At 33.7% G+C, this 26,468-nt stretch overlaps 4 protein-coding genes across 7 annotated transcripts; all 4 read left to right on the forward strand.

Moving 5' to 3' along the window:
• On the forward strand, nucleotides 501-1,978 carry LOC109331907 (2-hydroxyisoflavanone dehydratase-like). The gene is made up of 2 exons (XM_019566697.1): nucleotides 501-897; nucleotides 1,219-1,978. The coding sequence occupies exons 1-2, from the start codon at nucleotides 548-550 to the stop codon at nucleotides 1,841-1,843; spliced, it is 975 nt and encodes a 324-aa protein (XP_019422242.1). The 5' UTR covers nucleotides 501-547; the 3' UTR covers nucleotides 1,844-1,978.
• Nucleotides 3,404-8,468, forward strand: LOC109331598 (cyclin-T1-3-like). 3 transcript variants are annotated; one of them, XM_019566197.1, is made up of 7 exons: nucleotides 3,404-3,523; nucleotides 3,738-4,254; nucleotides 4,410-4,491; nucleotides 5,145-5,279; nucleotides 5,617-5,792; nucleotides 7,838-7,983; nucleotides 8,074-8,468. In XM_019566197.1, the coding sequence occupies exons 2-7, from the start codon at nucleotides 3,743-3,745 to the stop codon at nucleotides 8,103-8,105; spliced, it is 1,083 nt and encodes a 360-aa protein (XP_019421742.1). In that variant the 5' UTR covers nucleotides 3,404-3,523; nucleotides 3,738-3,742; the 3' UTR covers nucleotides 8,106-8,468. The 3 variants fall into 3 exon arrangements, with proteins under 3 accessions (XP_019421742.1, XP_019421744.1, XP_019421743.1); XM_019566199.1 differs by lacking the exon at nucleotides 8,074-8,468 and adding an exon at nucleotides 6,238-6,287 and having other exon boundaries at nucleotides 7,838-7,943; XM_019566198.1 differs by lacking the exons at nucleotides 7,838-7,983; nucleotides 8,074-8,468 and adding an exon at nucleotides 6,238-6,618.
• Nucleotides 11,101-17,284, forward strand: LOC109331984 (long chain acyl-CoA synthetase 6, peroxisomal-like). Its single transcript, XM_019566816.1, has 23 exons — nucleotides 11,101-11,278; nucleotides 11,357-11,417; nucleotides 11,514-11,591; nucleotides 11,679-11,750; nucleotides 11,841-11,922; nucleotides 12,010-12,115; nucleotides 12,215-12,291; nucleotides 12,402-12,446; nucleotides 12,521-12,607; nucleotides 12,804-12,893; nucleotides 13,022-13,101; nucleotides 13,210-13,303; nucleotides 13,929-14,017; nucleotides 14,112-14,200; nucleotides 14,388-14,517; nucleotides 14,615-14,733; nucleotides 14,902-15,025; nucleotides 15,114-15,200; nucleotides 15,759-15,862; nucleotides 15,966-16,051; nucleotides 16,225-16,311; nucleotides 16,625-16,711; nucleotides 17,039-17,284. Exons 1-23 carry the CDS (start codon nucleotides 11,152-11,154, stop codon nucleotides 17,132-17,134), a joined length of 2,097 nt encoding a protein of 698 aa, XP_019422361.1. The 5' UTR covers nucleotides 11,101-11,151; the 3' UTR covers nucleotides 17,135-17,284.
• On the forward strand, nucleotides 18,214-26,289 carry LOC109330972 (chloride channel protein CLC-d). 2 transcript variants are annotated; one of them, XM_019565234.1, is made up of 23 exons: nucleotides 18,214-18,541; nucleotides 18,642-18,714; nucleotides 18,806-19,027; nucleotides 19,138-19,184; nucleotides 19,272-19,370; nucleotides 20,097-20,171; nucleotides 20,365-20,453; nucleotides 20,672-20,812; nucleotides 20,904-20,974; nucleotides 21,063-21,142; nucleotides 21,367-21,516; nucleotides 22,315-22,374; nucleotides 22,453-22,527; nucleotides 22,878-23,029; nucleotides 23,277-23,412; nucleotides 23,482-23,613; nucleotides 24,115-24,192; nucleotides 24,277-24,332; nucleotides 24,456-24,542; nucleotides 24,620-24,776; nucleotides 24,870-24,971; nucleotides 25,060-25,106; nucleotides 25,786-26,289. In XM_019565234.1, exons 1-23 carry the CDS (start codon nucleotides 18,359-18,361, stop codon nucleotides 25,880-25,882), a joined length of 2,409 nt encoding a protein of 802 aa, XP_019420779.1. In that variant the 5' UTR covers nucleotides 18,214-18,358; the 3' UTR covers nucleotides 25,883-26,289. The 2 variants fall into 2 exon arrangements, with proteins under 2 accessions (XP_019420779.1, XP_019420780.1); XM_019565235.1 differs by having other exon boundaries at nucleotides 18,359-18,541; nucleotides 25,755-25,859.

Below are 26,468 nucleotides of genomic sequence, written 5' to 3' on the forward strand. Positions count from 1 at the left end.
GCTTACATTTCATTGAGTCAATGTTTTAAAAAAAATATATCCAACTTAAATAGGTTACGGCTTATGCCATATAAAACATTTGTATTATGCGTGTAAATCTTGAACATACATGAAACAAAATAGCATTCAAAACAAAAAATGATGTCAAGGCAGACTTGTTTGAAGGGAGATACATTCGCATATTCAAAGACTTTATAGATCAATACTATTTTAATTAGGATTAATATATATCATTAATTTATTAACCACCATTAACTTTTAAACAACAATAATACAAATTAACAATGAATAACCATGTAATATATTATCCATCATTCATTAAATAATTCTTCTATTATTATAATGTTGATAAAGTATGGATAAAGGTAATAGTTGAAGCAGCCCTTACTATGTAACACGTGTCACCAATAATTGTGTTTAAATAAATATGGTAGATAATAAAAAAAATTGGCAAGTTGCAGTGACTTAACAATTAAGAATTGAAAGATAAAATGAAATTGAATTAAAAAATGTGATGGAATGAACCTTTGTGATTATTGTGACTGACATGGCTTCTTCTTCATCTGATAATATTATAGCTGAAATTCCAAGTTACATAACTGTGTACAAAGATGGGCGCATAGATCGACCAAGACAAACACCATTTGTGGCAGCCTCTGTTGAAGATCCTTTAAACAAGCAAGTCTCATCCAAAGACATTATCATCTCACAGAATCCTCTCATCTCTGCACGTATCTACCTTCCAACATTCAACAACCACAACCATCTCCTCCCGATCTTAGTTTACTTCCATGGTGGTGGTTTCTTCTTTGAATCAGCCTTCTCTCAACTCTATCACAATTACTTCAACTCCTTTGTTTCACAAATACACGCCATTGTTGTTTCTGTTGAGTACAGGTACGCACCCATGGATTCGGGTTCAGGCCTAATTCAATATGCAATGGGCCTCTTTATGGCCCACACCCTAATCATGCTAGGGATTACAATCATTCATTTATGCCACTGTTTTAGTTCTTAGTCACACGTGGCTAACATGTATATCATGTATTTTATGTCTTTCTTTTCATTCTCTTGCAAAATCCAACTCACAAACATAAACATTAAACTGAAGATTGTCTATATTTTCAAGGACTAAAAACATATTTAATCCTTCCTACAAATATTTATTTCAAATATACAGTTGCTAATGCTTATGCTGTGATTGGTCCCTAATTACAGGCTTGCACCTGAGCATCCCCTCCCAGTAGCATATGATGATTGTTGGGATGCTCTTCAATGGGTAGCTTCTCATTCCACCAATAACATCATCAACAGTGAGCCATGGTTGAACAACCATGCTGATTTTAATAGAATTTTCATAGGTGGTGACAGTGCAGGTGGTAATATTGTGCATAACATAGCCATCCGTGGTGGTTTTGAGCCTCTGCATGGTGGAGTCAAAATTTTAGGTGCTATTTATGCTCAGCCTTATTTCTGTAGTTCAAAGCCAATTGGTTCTGAACCTGTAATAGGGTATGAGGAGAGTTTGCTTTATGTGGTTTGGGACTTTGTTTACCCTTCAGCTCCTGGTGGCATTGATAACCCATTGATTAATCCTTTGGCTCCTGAGGCACCTACCTTGTCTGGACTTGGGTGTTCAAAAATACTTGTTTGTGTTGCAAGTAATGATGCATTGAGGGACAGAGGGGTTTGGTACCATGAGGCTGTGAAGGAGAGTGGTTGGAAAGGTGAATTGGAACTTTTTGAACAGCAAGATGAGGATCATGTTTATCATATATTTCATCCTGAATCAGAGCATGCAAAGAAACTCACCAAACTCATGGCTTCTTTTATATTAGAGTAATTGTTCTAGATTTGTCCATAAGAATCAGCTGGTAATAAGGTTGTGAGACATAAAATGTGTGTATTTGATTTATCTATTCTGTTGCTTCTTTCTTCATTTATCTGTTGAACCTGGTGTGAGGTAATAAAAGGTTTTTCCATAATATTATGTATGCCTATTCTGTTGCTTTATTTTCTTTCATATTTTCCTTGTGTGGGTTATGCATACGATGAACTATGCAAATTAAGCTTGCTCTAATAATTACTGGCTGACTCTAATATTTGTCATCAATAAGTGACACCATGCTGAATGCCTGAAACTGTGATGAAACTTCGTTGTCACAATTAAGCAATGTTTCCACTTGTTTTCTCATTCAAAAACTACTTTACTTTGCACCTAAGTCAAAGTCACATTTGATGATTCAACAAGACTCTGGACATTGTGTAAAAGTGAATGAGTTAAAGAGTATATAAGTTGATAGACTTATATAGACTTGACCCTTAAGGTTTTAGGTCAAGATGTGATATTAATCTCACTTACGTGCTTCTATTACTTAGCTCATGGAAAAATGTTATAGCTCATGAATGAAGATCTATCAACAAGTGGTATCAAAGTCGATGATCCGAATGATAAGTGGTCGATTGATGCATGTGAGATGCTCGCGTCAAAAATCTTCCTAGCGAGAGGTCAAGGTGGCATGTTTTGTCGATGATAAGCCAACGACGATGCAAGTAGATAGAGAGTTGAGCTCTAATGTATCTAATACTCAAAGGGAAGTAACTCACACTTCAGGGGGAGATGTTGGTATTACAAGTGTGAATGATGAAGTACCATATTTTATAAAAGTAGATGAGTTAAAGAACATATAAATGAATAAACTTATAAATCAAGATTACCTTAAGGTTTTGAATCAAGATGTTGTGTTAATCTCACTTATATATTTCTTTCATTTAGTATATGAAAGAATATTATATCTTATGATTGAATATCTCTCAACAAATCGCATCCAATACGTCTAAACTACTCTTCTTAAGGTTTTATTACAACAATCCTATTATTTGAGCAACCAAATATCTAAGGAATTAGAATCATCTTCATTAATGGAGTAATAAGTGTTTCAAAAAAATTCAATTTTCAATGACATATCTATTCATTTTAATTGTAATGAAATTATAGTTTTATCATTAAAAACAATGGAATAAACATGTTTTTGTCTCTCTACTAATTCAAATTAATGGTGGATGATATGCTGACAATGTAAAAAAAGATCCAACAACTCTCTAATGATTATTAGTACAAATTATCTTCTTAACTCATCACTCTCTAATAAGTTTATATATTGCATTTCATAAAATAATATAACATAAAAATGATACATTTTATATCAAAAAAATAAGAATATGGGTCGGCCGGTACAGAGTGCTGGATGACACTAGTTATTATAATATATTTTTTGAAGTAGCTTAAGTACTGTTAGTTGTAGTTTAAACAAAGCCCTGTTAATATAATCCAGCCCACATTTGCATGGTAGTTGGATCTGGTTGGCTTTCAACTTCAAACATAAATAACGTGTATGTACCTATAAATATCTTCTTTTTATTCTCTTTCTTCATCTCCCAATTCAACTTTTTCAAAACCCTAAATTACAATCTCCGTTTCAAAACATCCGCAAATTCATATTACCAGATTTCATCCAATTAGGTAACTCTCTTTTCTCATCTCTTATTTCCACCATCTAATTCCCCACTTTCCTACTATTTCAATTCAAAATATACTCAGATCCTTCTTTTGTTCATACCGATCGGATCCTTTTTTCTTTCTCTTTTTAATTGTACAACTATCGATGTTGGATACGATTACGAATTTAACTACCTATTCATCATAGATAGCAACTGATTTATTACATGTTTTGTAGGAACTATGTCTTTTAGAGGGAATTTGGCATCAGAAGGACGCAACTTACATGGTGGTTATTGGTCCACCTTTGATAGAAACAACCTCAACAATGGCAGTAGGAAAAGATGCAGGAACAGTTACGATACCGGGAATTATAATGTTCCCAATAATGACTGGGCGGAACATGGTGTCAATTTTAATAATTACAACTTGGATCATGCTAACTATGTTAACCACGATTCTGTCTCGTCGTCTTTTAAAAGGAGAAAATATTCAGCTCCTACTTGGGGAGACAACCATCTTACAAACACTGTCAATGTCCCTTATACTACAAGATCCACTGCTGACACCTCTATATCACCTAACTGCAAGCTTGATTGCTCTATATTTGAAGATGAGAAACCGATCTTTATGTCAAGGGATCAGATTGATAGACACTCTCCATCAAGAAAAGATGGTATTGATCTACTTCACGAGACACACTTGCGCTACTCCTATTGTGCCTTCCTTCAGAATCTTGGAATGCGCCTTCAGTTGTATGTTTCACTTTATCAGTCACATGGTTGTCATTTTTTTTGAGAAAAAAACATTACTAGTTATTTGCTTATGATATTGTTGCTTTTGGATGCCCTTCATTGATTGCTTGAGATAGCATCTGAAACCGGTGTAAAATGAGCATTTTATTTTGCAGACCTCAAACAACCATCGGGACCGCCATGGTTCTGTGCCACCGTTTTTTTGTTCGACAATCACATGCTTACCATGACAGATTCGTGAGTTCCATATGTCTCTCCTTTTTTTGTTTCTTACTAAATGCATCCTCGGAAACCGCAACATTCATGCAATTTGTTAATTGTTATACTCTTACGCTATGTTTGGGAGTTACGAGGGAAAGGGAAGGAGAAGAATCAAGGGGTAAGGAGAGGGGAGGAAGGGAAGGAGAAAAGAGGGCAAATCAAGACTAAATAATGACATTGAAATAAAAAATGTTTTACTTTCCCTTTAAAAATATAATTAACAATGAGATATGAATAGGAATGTAATTATATAAAATTTTAGTAGAAGACAATTAGATACTTTGACATGTTTGTCTCTAGAAAAGCCCTAAATTGGGTGAACCATGAAAACGATCATGTGGAGGGTTTTATAGAACCTTCAAAATCTCTCCCCTTCTTTCCTCCAACTCCCTAAAAAGGGAGACTTTGTCCAAAGCCATCTCTTCCCTTCCCTTCCCCTATAAAACAATCCCAAACATAGCCTTAGAAGCGCATAGGGATTGCATCTTGGATCTGCTATAAATGGTGTGATATTGCTTGCCAATTTTATCTTCACAAATTGTGCATTGGCATGTAGTATTTGTTCTTCTAATCTCCTTTTTTTATTTTCAAGCTGTGATTTAATTTACTTTGATCTTGCTCTGCTCCAGTTGATTGCTACTGCCGCTCTTTTTCTTACTGGTAAGTCAGAGGAAACACCACGCCCTTTGAATGATGTGCTGCGATCATCCAGTGAAATCTTACATAAGCAAGATTTTACTTTATTGTCCTATCTTCTTCCTGTGGTGAGTAAGCTTCAAACAGCACTTCTTATCTTCCTTTATGGTATTGTATTCCTGTATAATACATGCAAAAAAGCTCAATCTAGTAGACTCACAATCAATACTTAATAGGTTCTTACCAATGTATTTCATAGCTAATTACCATAAATTTTAGATGGATATTTTTGTTTAAGTAGAGTGGCAGCTCAAATCTGTTGATATTTCTTTTGGAGGTCTCTTAAATTAATAATCTGATACTTAATGATATTTTAGATTGAAATGATTGCCAATTATGCCTTAGAATTCGATGCTAGTTCAATATTTATTTATTTTCATTTATGTTTACATAATTTATTCACAGGGTTGGTTTGAAAAGTTTCATGACCGGGTACTTGAGGCTGAGCAGACGATGCTTACTACTCTAAATTTTGAACTCAATGTGCAACATCCATATGCACCTCTTACATCTATCCTTAACAAATTAGGTCCATCAAAGACTGTTTTGGTGAACCTGGCATTACACTTGATCAGTGAAGGGTGAGTTAATCATATTTAGTGAATTTTTTAACTTGTACAGTTGCAGCAGTATGTTTTCACATCCATTCATTTTGAAATCTGTCCTCATACTTATAAACCTTCATTCCTTAAATCTGTTTAGTTTTCGTTTGTGTATATTCTTCTAACCTTATGTCCTCTCCAGACGTATTTTTTTATTGATTTTTACCTGCCTTGGTTATCTAATACAGCGTGGCTCGATTGAAAAATTAGACTAGGAAAACAGGGTATGGGGCATCGAGTGTTAAATCTCAAGCAATACTGCATGTCCTTGTGGTCTGGAGATCTAGTGGCTGAGGAAGATACCTTGGTGTCTCCCCTTCTAATTTTTGGTTCAAGATTGTGTCAATTTTTTCTCCAGAGCAACTGCTCTGTGTAGTTTTTCTGTCATAGGATATTGATACTTTTGGCATGCATATAATTGCAGGATTTTCACGAGATTAGCATGCTGGCATGTATGATATTCTTATCTGGCAGGTTGATATGCTGTTCATGCAAAGTTTTGTTTTACCTCTGAAGTTGAACTGCTGATGTCTATTGGATTGCTTTACCCTGAATAGTGAATATGTCTCATCGATTTTTCCTTTGGCTTCCCAAGATAGCTACAATACCTCCCTCCATCCATGATTTTCAATCTAAACCTCAGTTTTTTGTGATAACCTTTGGCCAAAGGGGTTATCTTTTCATTTTTAATGACATGGGCGCAAAGAAAATCAATGAAGTGAACTGATAATAAAAAACCAACAAAAAGAAAACAGCAGCAAATAGTTTCTGAAATTTGGATCTGGACTGAGTCTTCTGTTGTTTTTTAAAAATATTAGTTTTTCGGAATGTGGCTTTCGGGGGGAATGCTGATGTCTTTTATGTTCTTCTGTTGGTGTTTTTTTAGCGAAAATATTCCTTTTTTGGTACCAAAAAAAGAGAGAAAATATTCCTTTTGCCACTACTGACTTTTTCTTCAAGTTATTTTTCTCTCAAATTAAAGTAAGCACTTGTTTATTAATTGATTTCAAGGGAAAAAGTTTTGGGCTTAAATCAGCTGATAAAATTCTTTTCTTTAAGTGTTTCCTTTATGGACATTATACTTGATATGGTGTGCAGATTTTCGGGTTTGTGCCCGGTGCCCCCCCCCCCCACACACACACATTTTATAACAGTACTGCTATTCATTTGATGATATAGAAATCTATAGAAGTAGCAGAAGGAAATAACAGAAAACAATTGAATTTGGCCACCCACAGTCGTAAGATTTTCACAGTTTTGTTGAAGTTTTACTTTATGTGGACATAAGCTGCAGGCCAGAATTATTTATGATGTTGAAAACCTGAAGTGGAGAGCTATTATGTTACATGTGTATGTACTAATCACCTTTGATGTAGATGCCCTAAATCCTAGACACTTGACCATACCAATATTTATATTTCCCCATCTTTTAATGTATTGTTGCTTAAACTTGCCATCTGTACCTGCAATATTTACACTGTAGAGGATTATGGGACTTATTCTGTGGTGTGGAATAAGATCCATTCATCATAGGCACTGTGATTTGCATCTTACCAAGGCTGTCTGATAAATTGTTGTTCACAAGATGTGGCATTGCCATTATTAGCTTCGAAAGATTCAATTGTCTGCATTGTGCTACTCTCCATGTCTGCTTTCTCAATTTAATTGCATAAATTTTCTGGAGTTTAAAGCCCCACAGCAGAGTTGGGCCTGGAAATATTAAAACTTCCCTAAATGAGTTTAAGATAATGCTATAGTTTGGTACTATATCAACAATCCTGCAGAGATTCTTGGAATAATATTCTTCCTGAGATGCTACTTTTGTTATTGGTAAGGAAAAGCCAATAAACTTGATTTTTTCACTTGGAATGAATGTCGAATTCTGCATGTACTATCTTCTGTTTGTGTTGCCTCAGATGGTTAGTTTGACTATTTACACATCTCTTAATTTGTGTTTAGCAATGGTTTTGGTAGTAATGTGTCTTGTGTATAGTTTGCTGAAGCTGAAAAGTCTTGGTTTGCAGGCTTCGGAGCTCTCTATGGCTTCAATTTAAGCCCCATCATATTGCTGCTGGAGCTGCATATCTTGCTTCCAAGTTTTTGAACATGAATCTTGCTGCTTATGATAATATTTGGCAAGAGTTCCAGGCAACACCATCCATTCTTCGAGGTACGCAGCTCACATCCTTTTAATGTTGCTAGAATTCGGAAATCTTTGACTGGGCTTCTGTATTATAAATGATTCACCATCGTATTGCAGATGTCTCGCAGCAATTAATGGAGCTCTTCTGAAGTTATAAGAGTTGGAGTATAGCCCTTGTAAGTATAGCACAGAGTGAGAATATTGGTACTCCTAATTTATTATTCACACTCTTCGTTCATGGATGGTTGTTTTTAAAATAAAAAAGATTATAATTATGATCGATTAGAAAAAGTGTGAATATACAATTTGGACTACCGGAGTAGATAAGGTCCACTATATTATGTTCAAGTAAAAAAATGTGCAAGAAGGAAAGCATGAGAGATTATAGATCATCACTGTTGTTTACATTGTAGTTTGATATATAATTTGATGAAGTACACGTTGAGGTGTTATGAGTTATATATGGATCAGTGTTTCAACACAATGAATGCAGTGCTGAATCTAAATTGATTTAGTTTATTTACATTCATAGCATATTAAAATTAGATTTATAAAATTATTTACACATGCTCAAGCGCATGGTCCTTAGGGTTGGGCAAATATTGTGGAAAGTCAAAACAATAAATAATTGGCCTATTATTACGGTAACATGCATTCTCACTTGTAACCATTCAAGTTGTTTAATGAAGTTGAGTACTAAAATTACTCATTTTTAAACCATATGAGACATGTTGTCATAATTTTGGACATGAAATAGGAGAATAATAGGTTGTATTGGATATTTGGATGTGATCTAAAACTTCCTAGTTACAATTTCTTTAATTGATAAAGAATATTAACAAACAATTATGATATTTTGTTTAACTTCATTATATTTATTACCATTTTTTTTTGTTTAACTTAATACATTTATCATCTTTTTTGTTTAAAAGATTATATTTATCTTTCCTATCAGAGGGTACTAACTGTAATGTATGTATAAATAAAGGAGTTTGTATGCATAGAAAATGATAAATGATTTGTGTAATTTTATTAAAATTTAGGAGTGTCAATGTAATTTACTCAATTAATAATTATTATGTAGTCAATAATTATATTGAAGTAATATATTTGGGGTTCAAAATGATTTAATGAGACTGAACTATTTAGTCCACATAATATTAAGTGATACACATTTATGACATGGAATAATATTGAAATTCATTTTATTTTATTTTTGGAGTGGAGAAGATTCAAGATCCAATTAAATATTTGTGGATTAACCTGTCTTCCTTTTCTTTTTGAATTCGAATAAGTTGGAAATAAAAATAAAAAATGGGGGTTGGCTAGAAAAAAATCTAGTCAAAGCCTCCATGGAAATGAATCAAATAATCTATAATAGAAAATATTTTAACTTTTCTTTATTTATTTCAAATATTTTGATGTTTCAAAAATTAAAGATTTTTTATTATTTACCTTAACTATATCCATATAACTCTTTTTCCCATCTCATATTTCTATTTCTTTAATTATCACATACATCAATATTGTATAAATTTAGTAGAGGTGTTTTAGTTGAATTATACTAAATTATAATTCCTTATAATTTTTTAAAATTATGTGTATGATGTTAAATAAAAAACATAAAATGGAGGGAATGGTAGATGGTATCCCTATTCAAATCAATTTAAATTATTTAAAAATTCGTTTTTAATTATATATGTAATCAATTAATCCAATGGATAATTCTTTTAAAGCTAGTTTTATTGAACAACTTTGATTTAATAAGTTACTTATACAACTATAATGTTTTTCAAAATCTAGTTTTATTAAACAATTCTGGCTTAATAATCACTAATACTTTTCTCAATTACGTAGACTAGCGTGTTGACAGGCACTCTCGTGCTTATCAACCCACTTTCCTATTGTTTGTAACGTGTAGTCTGTATATTATATTTATGAAATATAGTACTTTTGTATTAAATAAGAGTATTTCGCAATTGTGTTTATTCGAGTGTTGTAATTACATACATTTTTTTAATAATAATAATTTAATAATCAATTTGCTAATATTTTTTTAATTATTCACATATTTAATTACTTATATTAATGAATATATAATTTAATTAATAAAAAATAAACAAATAGAATTATTTTATAATCATTAGTAGGTATTTTAGTGTGATGTAATAATGTAATTTGACAAAATTTAAAAGGATAAGCTCAATGAATTATTGAGAGTTTTTGAAAATTATGTTGCTTTTTAAAAACTAGATTTTAAATACAACAACATGTGCTCAACTTCCGCTTGCCGAACAAATTTAATAGCTTATTAACTGAATAAGAAGATTATAAATTAGGTGAAAAGTTACAAATCTTGCCTCTTTCATATAACAATATCCAAAGTAGTAATAGAAAAATCAAGCTTAATTGGATAGATCTTAACCATACATTGCATAGGGATATTTCATGTACATTATTATAATGTGCAAGGATTATTTACTGAAATAGTGTTGTTTTTTCCTTTATAGGAAATTGAATATTTTTAAGTTTAAACTTGCATAATGTAATTCAAAAAGTTTTATATTAACACTCTATCATTTACCATTAATATTTATTTAATCATCATTTTTCAAAAAAAATAATTTAAATGAATAATAGACAAGGTTAATATTTTTTGTAAATCTATATAACCAAATAAGTAATCAATTTTAGTATTTTTGTAATATTACCTTCTCTCATAATAGTGTTTGGCTTTTATTAAATGTAGGAAAGTCTCAACAGATTCCTTTTGGGGCATGAAAAGGTGGATTTTAAACATGGAATTCCTCCCTTATCTTTATCTTCTTTATTTTCCACCATTATCATCCTCATTACTAATGTTCTAAAATCTTATGATTACGAAATGATCAACTACCATAATTAACATTTAATAGTACTATAATAAAATGATAAAATTTAATATTTGTAGTAACTCTTCTCTGCACCATCTCTTATTATTATCTTCTTCATCTTGATATTTTCCACTTTTATCACTGACTTCTAAATTAGAATAAGAAAAATGATGACTAGGAAATGACCAATGACAGTAATTTGAATATATACATATTAAATCTAATCAAATATAAAAGGAACGTGGGTGATGAAGATATATTTAAATAGTTATTAGTTTGCGTGCTTGTTTTCTTCCAAGTCTTCACTTAACCGCTAAGTTGAATGGATTGCAGTGATGAAACGCAACGTCGTATGAAAGTGATTAACAATCATCTCACCACCGCCGATCATCACCATTCTCCATCTCACCTCCTCCGTTCAATTCCAACCGCCGCTCAATTCTTCTCTCGTATTATCCCAATCAACTCATTTTTCACATTTACAATTAACAATTAACAATTACTGATTTCAGTGCTTGTCTTAGCAGAAGAAGGATTCAGTGCCGTACTCCCAGAGAAACTTGTCACCGGAAATTGGAACGTTTATAGGTATATATATACTATTACTCTATTACTCTATCACTATAACTTCTTCATCCACTTCCACTTATCATTATTATTATCCAATTATTTTGTGTTTTTCAGATCAATACGTTCTCCTCTCAACCTAGTTAGCAGATTCCGCGATCATCCTGAAATCACTACACTGCACGATAATTTTGTGTGAGCATTACTCCTTTTTTTCCTATGCCAAAAGTTTAATTGATACATATTTTGTTATCTAAAATGTTAATCTTCCATATCACACAGGCGCTCAGTTGAGACTTTCCGAGACTACAAATATCTCGGAACTCGGATCCGTGATGATGGAACAGTTGGGGAGTAAGCTGCTCTATTTTCACCCTTCCTTTATTTTCAACCTTATTATTATTATTTCCAATCTTCTCAATTCTCATCATTTCCACTCTCCAGCTACAAATGGATCACTTTTGGAGAAGCAGGAACTGCACGCTCAGCAATTGGCTCTGCTTTCATTTCTCATGGAATTCCAAAGGTATATGAACTTCATGCTTTATTCTAACATTTTTCACACACTATCATCATCATCATCTAACATTTCATTTCCTACATTCATTTGCAGGACTCCTGCATCGGCCTTTATTTTATTAATAGACCGGAATGGATCCTTGTTGATCATGCCTGCTCTGCCTATTCATACATATCAGTGCCTTTATACGACACTCTTGGTTTGTTGCTTCTAATTTATTAGGGACCATTTTCTCCTTTCATATTTACCTTGCATTCACCTTTAGATATCATATTACATGGAATTATTTGCTCCCCAGGTCCTGATGCTGTGAAGTATATTGTTAATCATGCTGCTGTACAAGTTATATTTTCCGTGTCTGAAACATTAAATTCAGTAAGTCTGTTTGAGCTTCAACTTGTACTTTATAAATATACCCCTTTTGTTTTGCTGGTATATTATATTTTACAATCTTTTTGCTGGTATCTTGTCACCCAACCTTGCAGTTGCTGAGCATCTTGTCAGAGATTCCTACTGTACGACTAATTGTGGTATGTATGTGGCTAATCTTTGAAACTAATCTTCATGTACATAGTAAATGCATACTGATTTTTTATTAGTGCAGGTAGTTGGAGGTATAGAAGATCAAATTCCATCACTTCCATCATCAACTGGAGTTCAGGTTATTACATATTCAAAGCTACTGAACCAGGTAATCTAATTGTTTTATGTGACAAAGAATGAGTATCCTTAGCATGTTGATATTCTAATATATGTTTCCCTAGATTAGTTAGGAAGTGTTCCTTATAGTGTTCCTTTCGTCTTAATGTTTATTTTTAGATGATAATGGTAAATCTAACTATTTTAGTTTCTAATTACTTTTACCTCATCGGGTGGTTTGAACTTAGGGGCGCAGTAACCTTCAGCCCTTTCGCCCACCAAAACCTGATGATATTGCAACCATTTGCTATACAAGTGGTACTACTGGAACTCCAAAGGTGTGCGACTACCTGCAAACTTGCGGTTTACTGTTTAAATATTGTGTGTACATGAAATGCTTTCTTTACTTATAGTATCTCCATAAAGCATTTCTTGTTCATCTTTCTGCTCAACAAATTCTGGTCAGGGGGCTGTCTTGACCCATGGTAGCTTTATTGCTAATGTTGCTGGGACCACTATAGATGAAAATTTCTCCCCTGCTGATGTGTGAGTTCTTTTAAATTTCCTATCACATATTGTACACTATTTGTTACCACTTTTTGCTCTAATCGATTATCCTGATTGGTCCTTACCAAGATTTCTTTCTATTTTCAGTTATATATCCTATCTACCTTTGGCACACATTTATGAACGAGTAAACCAAATCATGTTAGCACATTTTGGCGTTGCAGTGGGATTCTACCAGGGGGTATGAATCTTGAACTAGTTGGGCTTTTTTTTGTCCGTTATTTTCTTCATGTGTCAGACTATTAGTATCTACTTTTTCATACATGACACAATTAAATGCCAATATGTTCTGTAAATGAACTTTGTATGAAAAACATTATTTTCTTGAGTTTTACCGAAAGGGGTAGAAGACGTAACCAAACTTCAGGGGAAACCATTTAGCAAGAACTTACACTAAATGTTTCTACTGAAAATTTGTTTTTGATACCACCTAATGGGATCAATTGATCTGTGTAGCTGACCTCTCCAGGATAAGGCTTGGTTGTTTCGGTATTCTATTATAATGTTTTTGGATTCTGTGTAGTTTTTGGTTGACTAGTATACTTAAATTTCAAATGCTTGTTGATGATGTGTACTTCCAAGGCCCTGTCTTGTCTTATTTTTTAAAATGGTTGATTTGTACTTCGAGTTTTTCCTGAATCTTGTTGATTTTTGCTAAGAGTGTTATTTGTGATAGAGAAGCGCTTCTTAAGCTGGAAGGAAAGTTTTACTGCACAACTATTACTGAAAAGATATTAGAAAAGTGCCTCATTATATGCTGTAATGTTTTCAGATAAGCTTGACTCACTTGTAATGTTCACATGCAGGATCATTTGAAACTGTTGGATGATCTAGCTGCTCTGAGACCTACTATCTTCTGTAGTGTTCCTCGGGTGTATAACAGAATATATGCCGGGTAGAGTAGTTATGTTATAGATTTCACAACTGTTCACTAGCCTCTGATAATTTCATTGCGTCGTTCCCTTTAATTGTGTGTTTTTTTTTTGCAGCATTCTTAATGCTGTTAAAACATCCGGTGGTCTGAGGGAGAGGCTATTTAATGTTGCGTACAATGCTAAAAGGCAAGCAATGATCAACGGTAAAGTTTACTAAAACGAACTATTTATTATGCAGTATGAATTTATCTAGGTATTTTGCCTGATTTATTCATTATATTACATAAAGTGATTCATATTGCGTCCGTAAGATTGACCCTAATGATACTTGTGTTAAGTTTGTGCTCCTACTCTTCATTATTATTCTGTCCATATTTGCATCTATTTCAGGCAAGAACCCATCTCCCTTCTGGGACAAATTAGTTTTCAACAAGATAAAGGCGAAGCTTGGAGGAAGAGTTCGTCTTATGGTGTCAGGTGCCTCACCTTTATCACCTGATATCTTGGAATTTTTAAGGATGTAAGTTCTTGCACAACATTGTTGTATATCGTATACATTGCTAGACAGAAATATCCTTTTCTTTTTTGGTCCAATATCGTTTACAACTACTTCACAGTTGCTTTGGTGGTCGAGTGGCTGAAGGATATGGAATGACTGAGACTACTTGCACTATAACCGTTATGAACGAAGGTGACGAACTTACTGGTCATGTTGGCTCTCCTAATCCAGCCTGTGGTGAGTAGTAGATGAGTTTCACATCACAACTCAGTTCTTCATTATTGAGACTTGAACATCTTTTCTCACTGCCCGCTACTAGTTCAAAAATCAATTAAGAAATGAAGCCTTATGTATATCGTATTAACTGTTGCTTGTAGTGCTAAGATTTTTGTTCTTTTGTTTCAGAGATAAAACTCGTGGATGTTCCAGAAATGAACTATACGTCTGATGATAAACCCTATCCCCGTGGTGAAATTTGTGTCAGGGGCCCCATTATTTTTCAAGGTTATTACAAAGATGAAGCTCAGACGTAATCACCATACCTGTTCTATTGTTATTATATGTGAAATTTGCCTTGTCCTGTTTAATATACCTGAATGTTGAATCAAATTGAGCAGGAGAGAAGTCATTGATGAAGAGAGATGGCTGCATACCGGAGATATTGGGACATGGTTACCTGGCGGTCGTCTAAAAATTATTGATAGGTAAGATATCACCTTTCTAATATATAAAATATCATAAATGGCGACGAAGTGCTCAAGGCTCCCATTTAGTATGGTTTGGAAAGGGTAGATATACACAAGCAAAGAGACTGTCTCCAAAGTATATAAAATACCATCATACATAAATTGATGTTAACCTGATTAATTCCTTTGTCTGCAATTTTATTCTGTTTGATGAGTAAGCTTGAATTGCCTTTTAGAGTAAACTTGCTAATCTTCAGTAAGTCTTTCGTTTAGTAAGGGCTACCATGTTACAACTGTTTGTGTTCAACTTCAATTAGTAGAGCCATGGGCTTAATGATCTTCACCTTTCCATCTACAAATTGTTTTCTGTGATTTTTTAAGGGTAGGTATCCACTATTCCAATGTTTCGGCCTCAAGTATTATTATTGAGAAGTAATACAAGATGGTTGTAATGTTATATAACATATATCCCGGAAGTTCCATTTTATTTCTGAATTTCTCAGCATACCTATCACAAGTCTGGCCATGTTGTTCATCTGTCAAGCATAAAAATCAAAACTTTGTATTTCAATATAGGAAGAAGAATATCTTTAAGTTATCACAAGGAGAGTACATTGCACCAGAGAAGATTGAAAATGCATATGCCAAATGCAAGTTTATTGCACAGTGCTTTGTATATGGTAAGGAAATGAGGTCTTACATATTTGGTGTGTGCATGTAATTTTCTTTTAGCTCTGCCCTTATCCTGCTCTGGCTTGATGATATTTCATTTTCCTTTCATAGGTGATAGCCTAAATTCTTCTTTGGTAGCTGTTGTCTCGGTGGAACATGATGTCTTGAAAGAATGGGCTGCTTCCCAAGGCATTAAGGTAGTTTTACATTTTTATTTATTGATAATAATCTTTTTAATTCAAATGGATTGGCTGAAATGAAAATGTGTGAAGAATTGATAGCCCTGTTTCGTATATACATCAAACCTGAGGTGTGGTTAATGAAAGAAATGGTACTATAACACAGTTTTGTTTTGTGGGCATGTTTGCAGTATAACAATTTAGCACAACTTTGCAATGATCCAAAAGCAAAGGCTGCTGTCTTGGCTGATATGGATGCTTGTGGAAGGGAAGCTCAGGCAAGTTATTCATTTTAGACTAAAATATCAATCTACTCCTCCAAATATACAATACCCACCAAATAAGTCCTCACAGTTTAAAATGACCATCATCTCCTTCTAGGGACTTATTTGGTGCCTATATAAATCTTTCCCAGACCAAAACTTACACTTTGTGTTGACCATTTAAACTTTCAGAGACTTATTTGGTGGTCATGTTTGGATTATTGGATGACTGATATGACATTACTCTTCATTTTATGTAAATCTTACTTGCTTAGTAATCCTTAGCATTATTAATATTAAACATCTATTTTTATTTGGTGTTCTTCAGCTTAGAGGTTTTGAATTTGTAAAAGCTGTGACTTTGGTGCTTGAACCATTTTCATTGGAAAACGGTTTGCTGACTCCTACATTCAAGGCAAGTATTAAATCCTTAATGTCATTTTTTTAATTCTTAACTATTCCTTCACTTCATTTTTGAGTTGTCCTAGGCTTTCTTTACACAAGCCAAAGGAAATTATTGTATTTTTTGTTTTTAAAAAAAATACTGTTTTTCAAGGTATAACATTCTCAATTTCACTCTTACTTTACTCCACAGCTATTTTTTTTATCTTTCCATAATAATGAGGGTAATGATATTATTGATAAATTAATAATTAATATTTGGTTGATCTTTGAGAGCGAGAATTAAAGAAGTTGTTTTGTTATGTGGCAGTAAATGATGTTTTGTCTTTAACATTTTCAGATTAAGAGGCCTCAAGCGAAGGAGTACTTTGCAAAAGCAATATCTGATATGTACAATGAGCTCTCAAAAACTGCTCCTTCACCCAAGATATTCTGATATATTTATTCTCACGGAACTCAAATCTTTTAGATTTTGATTGTTATTGAAGTGCAAATAAAGAGATGTTTCCACCTTAGACTCGATATATAAGTGTATTTACGATTTTAATTCACTGAAACATCTAACTATGGAAAAACATTATTTCTTGTTTACCGATAATCTCACTGTCAAATCCAAATCTTCCCATGTGTTTATTAATGATTATCATATGATCCTAAAGTATGAGTAGAGAATGCTTCGTTGCCACCTAAAATATGCATAAATGGTAATATAGCCCATTACCTGGGAATAAAGATCTCAACATTTTTGTGTTTCACACTTGACAATGACTAATAGTAGAGACTGTTTTTCACTACAATGGAGAGAGATGGGTATTTTGATATAATCTAACTATAACATATTTATTGTATATATAAAATATCAAATAAATTAAATATGATCATTAATAAAACATCTAAATTTTGAGCCAATATTTCTATATTTTTAAAAGAAAACACCTTTAATAAGATGTTTTACACATATTTTGAATTGTAGAAAGAGTCACGATGTCACATGCTAAAAGATACATGTCTTCTAGGAATTGATAAACTATACTAATGATGATATAACTATTTGTTTATTTAGTTGCTATAACTTTCTCTTTACCTAATTTGCAATCCTCAATATCTTAAATGAATTATAAGTTACTCAATATATTTTTTTTATAAAAAAGGTTAGTTATCATGTTTGACAAAAGAGCTTGTGCTTTCATGAGATCATAAATCCATATTTACTTATAACGTTAACTTATTTTATTTTACACATATCTCTTAGCTTATAATTAATTTTACCAAACATAACTTTACATTTAAATTTAACTACAATTATAAACAAACGAGACACTAATCTAACAAAACTTTATTTCTCATCAATTTAATAGTTACACTTATTAGAGTAAAATATATGCTATTGGAAAAGAATTAGTTTGGTAATGAAATATCTCTACCAAAAAATAAATACAACTATGATATAAATAGGAAATTAAGAAATGCAAAAAGTAGAAGAAGAAAAAATAAGATCTCAACTTATTTAACTCGTTGTATCAGTGAAATGCAATAACGGGGAAAGTGAAAAGTACGAAACAACAGAAAAAACAAAAACAGTGAATCCATCGATTGAATATAAGTTTTGAGCAGAAGAGAATGCAGTTTTGGTTCTGATCTTCGTAATAGCAATCCAACGATGTTAGCAAATCATCTTCAGAACGGAATCGAAACCGCGAGGTTGGTTTGGTCTCAGATTCCTAACTCCGAACAATCTGAGTTCCTCGACGACGCCGTTGGCCTCTCCAAGAAGAGCGATGGATGCGCCGTTGAGAGCCTTGACTATGAAGTCATCGAGAATTTTGCTTATCGTGAACAACAGGTTTTATTTTATTTGATTTTCATTTTCATTTTCATTTTATCTTATATTAATTTATCTATCTATTTGTTATTATTATTATCATTTGAAATTTAATCTGTAGGCGCAAAGAGGGAAGTTATATGTGAGTTACTTGTTGGTGGTGAAATGGTTCTTTGCATTGGTCATTGGCATTGGTGTGTTCTTAATTCTCTATCTTAACTGTTATCTGTTCATATTCATTTTGAATTGCAATGCTTTATCTTAATTCTCTCTCATTGATTCTAGGTACTGGTCTTGCTGCTGTTTTCATCAACATTTCTGTTGAAAATTTTGCTGGCTGGAAGTTCTCATTGACATTTGATATAATTCAGAAATCATATGTTGCTGGCTTCATTGTATATGTCTTGATCAACTTGGTTTTGGTTTATTCCTCTGTAATTATTGTCACACAATTTGCACCAGCTGCTGCTGGATCTGGTATTCCTGAAATCAAGGGTTACTTAAATGGTGAGATAAACTTTTCAACCGTTTCTCAAGTTTGTGTTGTTGAATGTTGATCCAGCTTATCCATATGGCCCATGTATAATCTGAAAATGTTGATTCTCATTTATGTTCAGGAGTTGATATTCATGGCATCCTTCTTTTCAGAACTTTGGTTGGAAAGGTGTGAGTGATTGCATTGTTTTCTTTAGATTTAATTTAGAAATAAGTGTCTGTCTGTTGACTGCAAGATTATTCTTATGTGCTACAGATATTTGGGAGCATTGGTTCAGTGGGAGGAGGTCTTGCTTTGGGAAAAGAAGGTCCTCTTGTCCATACTGGTGCTTGTATTGCCTCTTTGCTTGGACAAGTAAGTACGCACTACTAATATACATTAGTATCTATACAGTATGTTAAAAGTAGGGTACTTGATGGTAAATGCATCAGACCTTACAGATATTACTTTTCAATACTTTAACTTTAATAAGTAAATATGAGTAAATGGAGTGTCTATAATATTTCAACTGACCATTTAAATGAACTATGATTTGTGATTAACGTCCATACATGTTGCCTAAAAATCCTTGCTGCATTACTGTGACCTTGGTTATTCTTCCCGAACATGATAAATGACACAAGGCTGGTTCATTTCAGCCTGAAATTTGAGATCATGCCAGCCCGATTTAAGTATGAAAAGTAGTGAACTAGTGACTGGACCGTCCTGATTCCAGCTTGAAAGTATGATCTGTGTCAGCCTGATTCCCGCCCAAAATTAAAGGTCTGGCCAGTGCAGTTTGAGCCTGAACCCATATAAGAAGAAGTTTGATTCTTCATAGCTATGTATTGTTAATTTGTGTTACGAATATCCAATGCACTGTTTCATGGTTAGTTTAATACTTGCATATATTATTCTGGACTCTGGAGAGGTACTGAATTCTTATGTTGTTTGCAATTGTACATTTCTATATAGATATCATTTTTTTTGTCATGGCAGTAGTAAAATATATCATCCCAGAGGACTTAGATTTCTGAAATTGAGTTTTTTGTGTGATTTTTAAGAAACTGAAATAATCTTTTCATGTCATGTCTTGTGCAGGGTGGATCCACTAAGTATCATCTGAACTCGAGGTGGTTTCAAGTATTCAAGAGTGATCGGGATCGCCGTGATCTTGTAAGCCACTTTCTGCCTTTTCATTTACTAGTTAGAAATTTTAACTGCGTAAAGAAGTAAATGCACTTTTTATCTTGTGTACCCACCTCCCCCAATAAAAAAAAATGGTTACAACCTTTCTTTCAACAATTCTACAACCCCAAAAGGGGATCAGAAAATGCTCATTTTCTCATTTTGTTCATGTTCTGAAAAGGTAACCTGTGGGTGTGCTGCTGGAGTTGCTGCTGCATTTAGAGCTCCAGTTGGCGGTGTATTATTTGCATTGGAAGAGGTTACATCATGGTAAGGATTTTTAATTCGTGATCGCACAATTCTGTTTGGTCAGAGGCATGTACACTGAAGGTAGCATGTATGTTTTACTTATATTTGTCATGCCGTGCTTATTTCATGATACCTACACTATTTGCTGTGTTTGTATGCATACACATATTTGGATGTAGCTATTAAGTGAATATGCACATTTATTTATGTGCTTTACTTTGTTTTTTGTGCTCTTGAAGGTGGAGGAGTCAACTCATGTGGCGTGTCTTCTTCACTTCAGCTATTGTGGCTGTTGTGGTGCGAACTGCAATGGGGTGGTGTAAGAGTGGAATATGTGGACATTTCGGGTCAGGCGGATTCATAATATGGGATATATCTGAGTTAAGACCTGAATGTTTTCCCTTTCCACTGTCAGTTGATTATTAAAGCTTGTTTTCTTCCTTTTCTCTTCTTGACGTGTTTTATTTTTAGTGGTCAAGAAGATTATTCCTTTGCAGAGTTACTGCCAATGGCCATTATTGGGGTCATCGGAGGTCTGTTAGGTAAGCAATAAATTCTTTTACACATAAATTGTTTCATGATTTGTAGTCGGCCTTGGTCATTTGTTAATCCAGTGTCAATAATTTGCAGGAGCTTTATTTAACCAGCTTGCACTTTATATTACTACTTGGCGTCGAAATCATCTTCACAAGAAAGGGAGCCGAGTCAAGGTATGCTTGTGATACAATTGCTATCTACCTATGCTTCCTTAAAGTAAAGAAAACCAAAAGGGTGAAAGTGAAAGAAAGGAAGAAAATAGTAAAAAAAATGAAAGGCTGAACTGAATTGAAGAAAATGTTCATTATGGATATATAATTGATTATTCTGCTGTACACTTTATTCTCTCGTTTGTTTGTTTACATTTCGCTTGTTACATCCTTCCTCTGAACTGCAGATTGTTGAAGCATGCCTTGTCTCCCTTTTAACATCAGCTATTTCATTTGGTTTGCCGCTTCTTAGAAGTTGTAGTCCATGCCCGGAATCTGATCCTGCTTCTGGTATTGAATGCCCACGACCTCCTGGGATGTATGGGAATTATGTAAATGTAAGACTGTGGATTTTATATTGTTTCTTTGATGTGCTCTGTTTTATTCATATCTATTTTCAGTTGAAATTGTGTCTATGCTGAATTCCAATTGCCTTCATCACAATCTTCGTATTTTTTATGCTACTTAATGACAGTTCGAATATGGAGGAAATGAGAGATAAATTCAACATTGAAGCACTTTGCTTTTGTTTCTTATTGTGAAATAGAAGGTCTCATTCTCATATAGTCTTCTTTTGATCAAAGAACAACTGTTATTGGTAAGGGAAAATAAAATTAGCCATCCTAAGAAGAAAATTTGAACAGTAAGCATAAAAAGGTTCAACAACAACAATCAAGCCTTTATCCCACTAGGCGGGATCGGCTACATGGATTGAACGACATCATAATGCTCTATCATAAATCATAAATGGTGTGCTTTGATGCTATACATAGCCGGTCCTAAGTCCGAATGAAAGGTGAAAGTTGTGTTAGGCAGTCGATAGCTAATGTAAAACTAAGTCGAATCTCTATGATATGGATTAAAAAGGTTCAAAGCCAAAGCAAAAAAATAAAAGCCTAAAAATCATGGAAGTTTTTCTATCTGCACTCCCTTGAAAAAAGGGAAAAGAAAACATGGGCATTGCACCAAGGAGAGATGGCATTTAAAATGCTTCTTCCGAAAGCCTTTGTCCCTTTTTACATCCCTTGCGAGGGTAAATTTTCCTATTAAATTATCTTCTTTCTAAAGCTATTTGAGGTCATGCACTTTTATTTAGTTACTTCTGGAGACTCTACTTAAGTGTGTGCTCTTTGCAGTTCTATTGTAGCAAAGATAAGGAGTACAATGATCTTGCAACTATTTTCTTCAATACACAGGTTTGGAATGAGATGGAAATCTTAGTTTATTTTACTTTTCTTGTTACATTACATTCAGTTACTTCTTTATTGTTTCAGGATGATGCCATAAGGAATTTGTTCAGTGCAAAAACAAAACATGAGTACAGCCCCCAGAGTTTATTAACCTTTTTGGTATTGCATTCTTGCTTACTTCTTTCGGCTTTGCATGCATCCGGCATTATATTGTGATGTGTTATTATTGTAAATTTGTGATAGAACTCTAGCCTATGGCTATATGCTAGTATATGCATGTGAGACATGTATGTTTGTATGTAAATTTTAATGAGCACACATATGTATATCATTGGGGGGATGAAAGATTTGATTTCTTATTAACATGATGCCACGAACAGGCCATTGTTTTTTTTTACTTTGCATGCCTGTACATCAAGGTTAATTTATCTTCATCTTCCCATGTTGGATAGAGTTGGGTCCTATGGTACTTTGTATTTTAGTACTGATTATTTTGTGTTATGTGGCAGGTTATGTTTTATGCATTAGCAGTGGTTACATTTGGTACTGCTGTGCCAGCTGGTCAATTTGTTCCGGGTATAATGATAGGATCAACATATGGACGTCTTATTGGCATGTTTGTTGTAAAATTTTACAAAAAACCCAGCATCGAAGAGGGAACGTGAGTGTGTTGCTACTTGCTTTTTATTAAAATCATGATATATTTTTCCTTCCTACTAGATATTGAGTTTGGTATTTTGGTTTAATTCTTAGATACCTTTTATCAACTATGAATTCTCTATATGCTTTTGGGGTAATACTTTACATATATTTTTTTCTATTGGAGCCTCTACTATCTAAAATGATTTCAATGTTGTTGTACTCCCATTTTCCCTGAAACAAACACATAATACCCTTCTTATCATCAGGTATGCTTTGCTGGGAGCTGCATCTTTTCTTGGAGGCTCAATGCGGATGACAGTTTCTCTGTGTGTAATCATGGTGGAAATTACAAATAACTTAAAACTTCTCCCTCTTATTATGCTTGTTCTTCTTATATCGAAGGTATGCATACCAAAACTCCCCTTTACAAAGAAAATTCACTTCAAAAGGCACTGACTGTTTCCCTTACAGGCTGTTGGTGATGCTTTTAATGACGGCCTCTATGAAGAGCAGGCACGATTGAGGGGAATTCCATTACTGGAATCAAGGCCTAAATATGAGATGCGAAATATGACAGCAAAGGAGGCCTGTGGGAGTGGAAGAGTAAAATTTTGAAACTATTTAAGAATTTGCGTATCCACTATTAGCTGTTGTCGAAGTAACTTGTGTCTTCAGTTTTTTCCAGCGAAGAGTAAATGCAATTTTGTTTTTTTTAAAGAATTAGTTATCCGTTGTTGTTAGAAGTTGAAAAAATAAATTATGTTTTTCTTTCATCAAGTGATGAAATTGTTTGAAACAGAGAAAATATTTTTAGGCTTCACAAGTTTAAAAGAAGCCTGATTGACCTAACCAGATCGAAGTATTTTCTTTTTCCGGGTCAAGAATACCATTGTTTGGGTGTGCAGGGGGGAATTTAAAAGATATTTTTTGCGATTTCATGTAAAATATTATAGTTTAAAAAAAACTTAGTGAAGAACTACCCTTGCTTATAATACCTAACATGTTTGGAAAATTAGTCTGCCACTGGTTAAACTATTTTCGAATGCTTTTTAGTTTAAGTGTACCTTTGGCAACTGATTGTATGTGAAAATATGTTTATTGAAGGTGGTCTCCTTCCCTCGCGTTGCCAAGGTTTCAGATGTAATTTCTATCCTGCGTAACAATGAACACAATGGTTTTCCAGTATGTATAACTCTTGTACTGATCTCTCCCATTGATTATATTCCTGGAATTTTCTAGTTTTGTTCTATAAATTACTATTTGCAGGTGATTGATCACACAAGAAGTGGAGAACCACTTGTTATTGGATTAGTGCTTCGGAGGTGAGCATTGATCATAATAAATGTGTTTTTGTCTATATTCTGATATTCTTTTGCTTGTGATTGGAGACAAAAACTTGACTTACTTGAAAACTCAAGTTACTATTATCCTTTTCTTCTGTGCAGTCATCTATTAGTAATTCTGCAGTCGAAGATTGATTTCCAGCATAGTCCTTTACCCGCTGATCCCCGGGGGGGTGCCAGGTCAATAAGGTAAGGCTTCATGAGAAGTTGAGTTTGGCGGTTTGGCTTTTTTCATCGTATTCTGAATTGCTGATGAAAACTTCCAGGCATGATTCTGGTGAATTTGCAAAGCCTGTTTCTAGTAAAGGAATATCTATTGATGATATACATCTAAGTTCAGATGACTTGGAGATGTACATAGATCTTGCCCCTTTCTTAAATCCCTCACCATATATTGTACCCGAAGATATCTCTTTGACCAAGGTGTGCAGTTTAAAATTCTTTAAATAAAATATTTTTCATTTCTATTCTGCATTTGTATCGTCTGGTAATTGTGATGTCTTTCTGATGATACAGGTGTACACTCTTTTCCGCCAACTTGGTTTGAGGCATTTATTTGTTGTGCCACGTCCATCTCGTGTGCTTGGTTTGATAACCAGGAAAGATTTGTTGATCGAGGTAATCTTTCTTGGTGACTATTGAAATTTTATTTGTGTTGAAATTGTAAAATATTTCCTTTTTCTTATTATAATTTGTAATTCGGCAGGACACAGAAAATATGAATACATTAGAGCTCCAGTCAACGGGTGTAAGGTATATATGATACTTCACTCATTTTACACTATTCAATTTTCTTTTTCAAATTTCAAATGTTTTATGCAATCATATCCGTTTAGATTCTAAAATCAGTTTCAGTTTTTCTTTGTAGTAGTTTGTCACGTTGGCAATAAACCATGAGTTCTATTTTGGTTGCTCATTCCAAATTTTGATCTGATTTTCAAATATTAGTCAAGGTTTGCACTTTAGTGCAACTTGTCTAAGTACCATAATTCACTGACTTAATTACTATTGGTTTGAACAGTGCACTGGATTATTTATGTTTGTTCAAAAGAAACACTATTATTCATTTGAGTGAAACCTTGTAAGTTTTAACCAAGTTATATTTTCAGACTTCATCAGAGTATTACACTTGCTCATAATTTGTTCTACTGAATGATTGGATTGAGTTCAATAATTGGTAAAGAATGGAGTGATTTATCCAACCAAAATTGGAATTTTATGTTTCTCTCTATAGATATGGTTTCATGCTGTGTGCAAAGTTATTTTTCCAGCTTCTAGTGACATTGTGGACAGCTTTTTTTTTTACATGGTTTGTCAGATTATAGATTCATTAAAGATGACTGAGATGTGGAACTTTTGTGCGTTTTCATAGTCAAGATTCAAATACTTAAATTGACTTAGGTAAATTGGCTTCATTATTTTCTCATCACAGAAGTCAGCATCAGAATAGAAGATTGATGACTAGGAATGCAGATGTGGAGCACCCTTTGCTAAATGGTCTTCTGGTTCCGAATGAGATATCTGACTAATACTGCCCAAAATTGCCGACATATTAGAGGGTGAGCCTTGACGCTGTGGTATTGCCCTTTGTAATCTGAGAGCCAGCAGTTCAAATTCTAGATACAACCTTTCTACCCCTGGGATGTGACTGCATAAATATGCCATCTCCTAGATCCCGCCAAGTGGGAAGCTTGTGCTTGCACCACCTTTCATTAGAAGTTTCTGCTTCCAATTTTCCTTGAAGATCATTTGTTTATTATTTCTTGTATCCATATTCAAATAGGTTAGAGAACCCAATCTCTTGGGGATAGGGTAGTGGACAGCGTACCTAGAATTTTGTATATTATCCACTATGGAGACAACGGGGAAGAGAATTAATTACAGATAACTAAAATGGTAGCTGAATGCATTACAAATAACTAAAATTGTAGCTGAAGTTTGCATGTTCTTTTTGTTTGCAATGTTCTCCGCTTGGCAATTGTAGGATGAGCATGTGTTCAATTGGAGTATGAATACCCTTGGTTTTAGGTGTGCCTGAACGGCAAAAATAGAGTCACTAGTGAAAATGTTGGCACCTGCATCAGTATTGAAGTTTGTTTGCAAATCAAACAGGGG

The sequence above is a fragment of the Lupinus angustifolius genome, chromosome LG17, assembly GCF_001865875.1.
Source record: "Lupinus angustifolius cultivar Tanjil chromosome LG17, LupAngTanjil_v1.0, whole genome shotgun sequence".
In the NCBI taxonomy this organism is placed as follows: domain Eukaryota; kingdom Viridiplantae; phylum Streptophyta; class Magnoliopsida; order Fabales; family Fabaceae; genus Lupinus; species Lupinus angustifolius.

Excerpts from the sequence above, each read along its gene's own strand:
- LOC109331907 (XM_019566697.1), top strand. The coding sequence starts at position 548 with ATGGCTTCTTCTTCATCTGATAATATTATAGCTGAAATTCCAAGTTAC. Across the intron at positions 898-1,218 it reads GTTGTTTCTGTTGAGTACAG|GCTTGCACCTGAGCATCCCC; the intron begins GTACGCACCCAT and ends CCCTAATTACAG.
- LOC109331598 (XM_019566197.1), top strand. The coding sequence starts at position 3,743 with ATGTCTTTTAGAGGGAATTTGGCATCAGAAGGACGCAACTTACATGGT. Across the intron at positions 4,255-4,409 it reads CTTGGAATGCGCCTTCAGTT|ACCTCAAACAACCATCGGGA; the intron begins GTATGTTTCACT and ends TTTATTTTGCAG. Across the intron at positions 7,984-8,073 it reads AACACCATCCATTCTTCGAG|ATGTCTCGCAGCAATTAATG; the intron begins GTACGCAGCTCA and ends ATCGTATTGCAG.
- LOC109331984 (XM_019566816.1), top strand. The coding sequence starts at position 11,152 with ATGGATTGCAGTGATGAAACGCAACGTCGTATGAAAGTGATTAACAAT. Across the intron at positions 14,734-14,901 it reads CTCTCCTAATCCAGCCTGTG|AGATAAAACTCGTGGATGTT; the intron begins GTGAGTAGTAGA and ends CTTTTGTTTCAG. Across the intron at positions 15,201-15,758 it reads CGTCTAAAAATTATTGATAG|GAAGAAGAATATCTTTAAGT; the intron begins GTAAGATATCAC and ends ATTTCAATATAG.
- LOC109330972 (XM_019565234.1), top strand. The coding sequence starts at position 18,359 with ATGTTAGCAAATCATCTTCAGAACGGAATCGAAACCGCGAGGTTGGTT. Across the intron at positions 19,028-19,137 it reads AATCAAGGGTTACTTAAATG|GAGTTGATATTCATGGCATC; the intron begins GTGAGATAAACT and ends ATTTATGTTCAG. Across the intron at positions 19,185-19,271 it reads TCAGAACTTTGGTTGGAAAG|ATATTTGGGAGCATTGGTTC; the intron begins GTGTGAGTGATT and ends TATGTGCTACAG.